We start from the raw sequence: 2,630 nt of genomic DNA on the forward strand, positions 1-2,630 counted from the left end.
TACCTAGAGTAACAAAGAGATGAGAATAGAGGGTTGTGTCAGAAGAGACATTACGATGGATCTAGAGGGACCTCATGCATTTTGTATGTTCATAAGCATAGGGCTACTTCCCCTAGAGATGATGAGTGCGGACGCGCACCTTATGATGAGCGCGAATGCGCACAGGTGCGAAAGCACACAGATGAGGGTGTTCATGAGGCGCATGACACTATGGGGTTCCGCTGACCTCCGGACGTTGCTACAGATTAGCTTGACCAGAGGGTCTAGGGGGTGTGCGAGCGCCCTGGGGACTCACACTCGCACGTGTGAGTCGTGTGTAGGGAAGTACTACACATCCAATTTGTCCGAGACTGGAGGCCACCCCCTAAGATGATTAGAGATAGGTCCCTATTCATGATTGCATGTGTTTGCATTAGCATGGCCCCTATAGTGGGGTCACTTACTGAGTATTTCTTCGAAATACTCAGGCCGTGTGCCATATTGTTTTTCAGGTAAAGGCAAGGCTCCCATGTACGGGAAATACTCAGGCCATGTGCCATATTGTTTTTCAGGTAAAGGCAAGGCTCCCATGTACGGTTGACGGTGGCATCGTGATCAGAGACTGTGGTGCGTGCATAGGATAGTTGCATATTTAATTCCTAGTCTTGGTTAGGATAGGGCGTTTGCATTTCATTCATTTATATTAATTAATTTGTAATCGTTTTATAAAAGTATACCATAAACAATAAAATAAATAACCTTTAGTTTTTTAAAACATTTTACTCTCATTTCTCATTTGTGACACTGAGATTTTCAAATTTCTATTTAAAATATATTAAAAAAAATGCCAAACTATCTACCAATGAAATAAAGTATGGAAATTTTGTTATTAATTTTAAGTTTTAGAGCAAGAAAAAAAACTTAATTAGTTATGTTTGTAAAATAAATAAAAAATAAAAAAAATAAAAAAACGAACCATCACAAGGGTTACCCAACTTATTCTTTTTATTCACCTTCAAGGTTGGCATACATTTTCATTTGTTCATGAACATGCATAACTCAAGAACAAAATAAATTAATAAAGGTGGTTGATCACATATTGATCCAAGTATGAACCAATTCATCAGTAATAGCTGCATTGTTTCTCAAGTAAATTCCACCGTCTTTAAACTTCCAAGTACAAGTTCCTACATCTCCATCTCGACATCTATCACGAAGCCATGTGCTATTCTTCTCGGGCCAAAAGCATTGGAAAAAGATATATGCATTCGGCTTATCCACTTTGCACCAATATACAGTTGGTTTCAAAAAATTATAGATAAAGTTAAATTGGTAATCATCTCCCAGTTTAAGAGAACGATGAATTCCTAAATCATTGTCGACCGTCTTGCAGTGCACCGTCAGATCGGGGATGCTTAGATCGTTAACAAAATGAATGAAATACCTGGAAATTGGTTGTACATTGGTCTTCTCAGACTCAACCTCAAGTTGAGCCCCAACCAAACCCAAACCCACCGTCACGAGCAACAATGCAGCCACATTCCTTATCATTTTGTGATCTAAATTTTTGTTGGGTCTATCTATTAACGTTGAACCTGAGGTAAATATATAGAAAAAAAATTAAAGAAATGAGCTTAAGAAAATTAATTATGTCACTAATTTTGACGGTATGCAAGATAATTTCATGGTAATACTCCTTTAATTACGTGCCTAAGATGGAAAAAGATCTTTATTTAGATGATTAAAAATAGGTTATCTAAAAAATTAATATCTTCCTAATTTAGTTTTGTTCCTAATTTTATGCTAGATTAATTGTTAATAGATAATTCAACAACTAAATGAATTAATAAAACTTCTCTCCATTTGTGAACTAACTCATAAGTTAAACGAGTAAATCCCATCTTTTTTAAGTGTCGGAAAAAAAGAATTACGAAATACTCATGTAACCCTTCAAGCAAATGAAATTGGTAATATTATTATTGAGCAATATAATAGTGAGTAGAAATTGTAAATTTTGTACTTTGTACTTTGTACTTCAAGTAGGCGACATTGTACTTCAAAGCCAATTCGAGGGAACAATGAAGCTTCCTAGAGTCTTTCTGTCCAGGTGCAGGTCCCTTCTGCCTTTACACTCAAGAGCCACCTTCATCTGGCCCGAGAAACCTTTGCACGCCTCCGTTACCTTTTGGGAGGTCTAAACCCCTTAACTTTATTATAATATAAGATTAAAGCTACAAATACTATATTATAGCATTGAAATGGTATTATAAGTGAAAAATAACACATTATTTTATATATTTATTTTTCTAAAATCTAAATATCATTCATCTTTTTCATTTATAAGTCTTAATATCATGAGATCGAGATGCTAGTTGATAAGTTATTAATTTGGCTAAGTTTTGTTGGTAATACGCAAATCATTTCTTAAAATTATTTTTTCAAAGTATGGAAAAAAACATAAAAATGATTTATTATTAAACTCTCCATTTTAATCGTTTGAAATCATTACGATGGTATGAAAATCATTTTTATAAAAGTAAATGAAAATCATATTTAGCATATAAGTTTTAGTTGTGTAATCTTTCGGTCTAATTTCTTAACATTTGCGACAATATAATTTTTAAATTTTAATATACACCACTTATATATAC

The 2,630-nt window shown here is 34.1% G+C and overlaps 1 protein-coding gene across 1 annotated transcript; it reads right to left on the minus strand.

Moving 5' to 3' along the window:
• Positions 1-1,071: 1,071 nt before the first annotated feature.
• Positions 1,072-1,530, minus strand: LOC147789411 (S-protein homolog 74-like). The gene has a single exon (XM_087117581.1). The coding sequence runs from the start codon at positions 1,528-1,530 to the stop codon at positions 1,072-1,074; it is 459 nt and encodes a 152-aa protein (XP_086973707.1).
• Positions 1,531-2,630: the final 1,100 nt, after the last annotated feature.

Source organism: Cucurbita pepo, chromosome 14, assembly GCF_057944985.1.
Source record: "Cucurbita pepo subsp. pepo isolate OVF chromosome 14, ASM5794498v1, whole genome shotgun sequence".
Taxonomy (NCBI): Eukaryota; Viridiplantae; Streptophyta; class Magnoliopsida; order Cucurbitales; family Cucurbitaceae; genus Cucurbita; species Cucurbita pepo.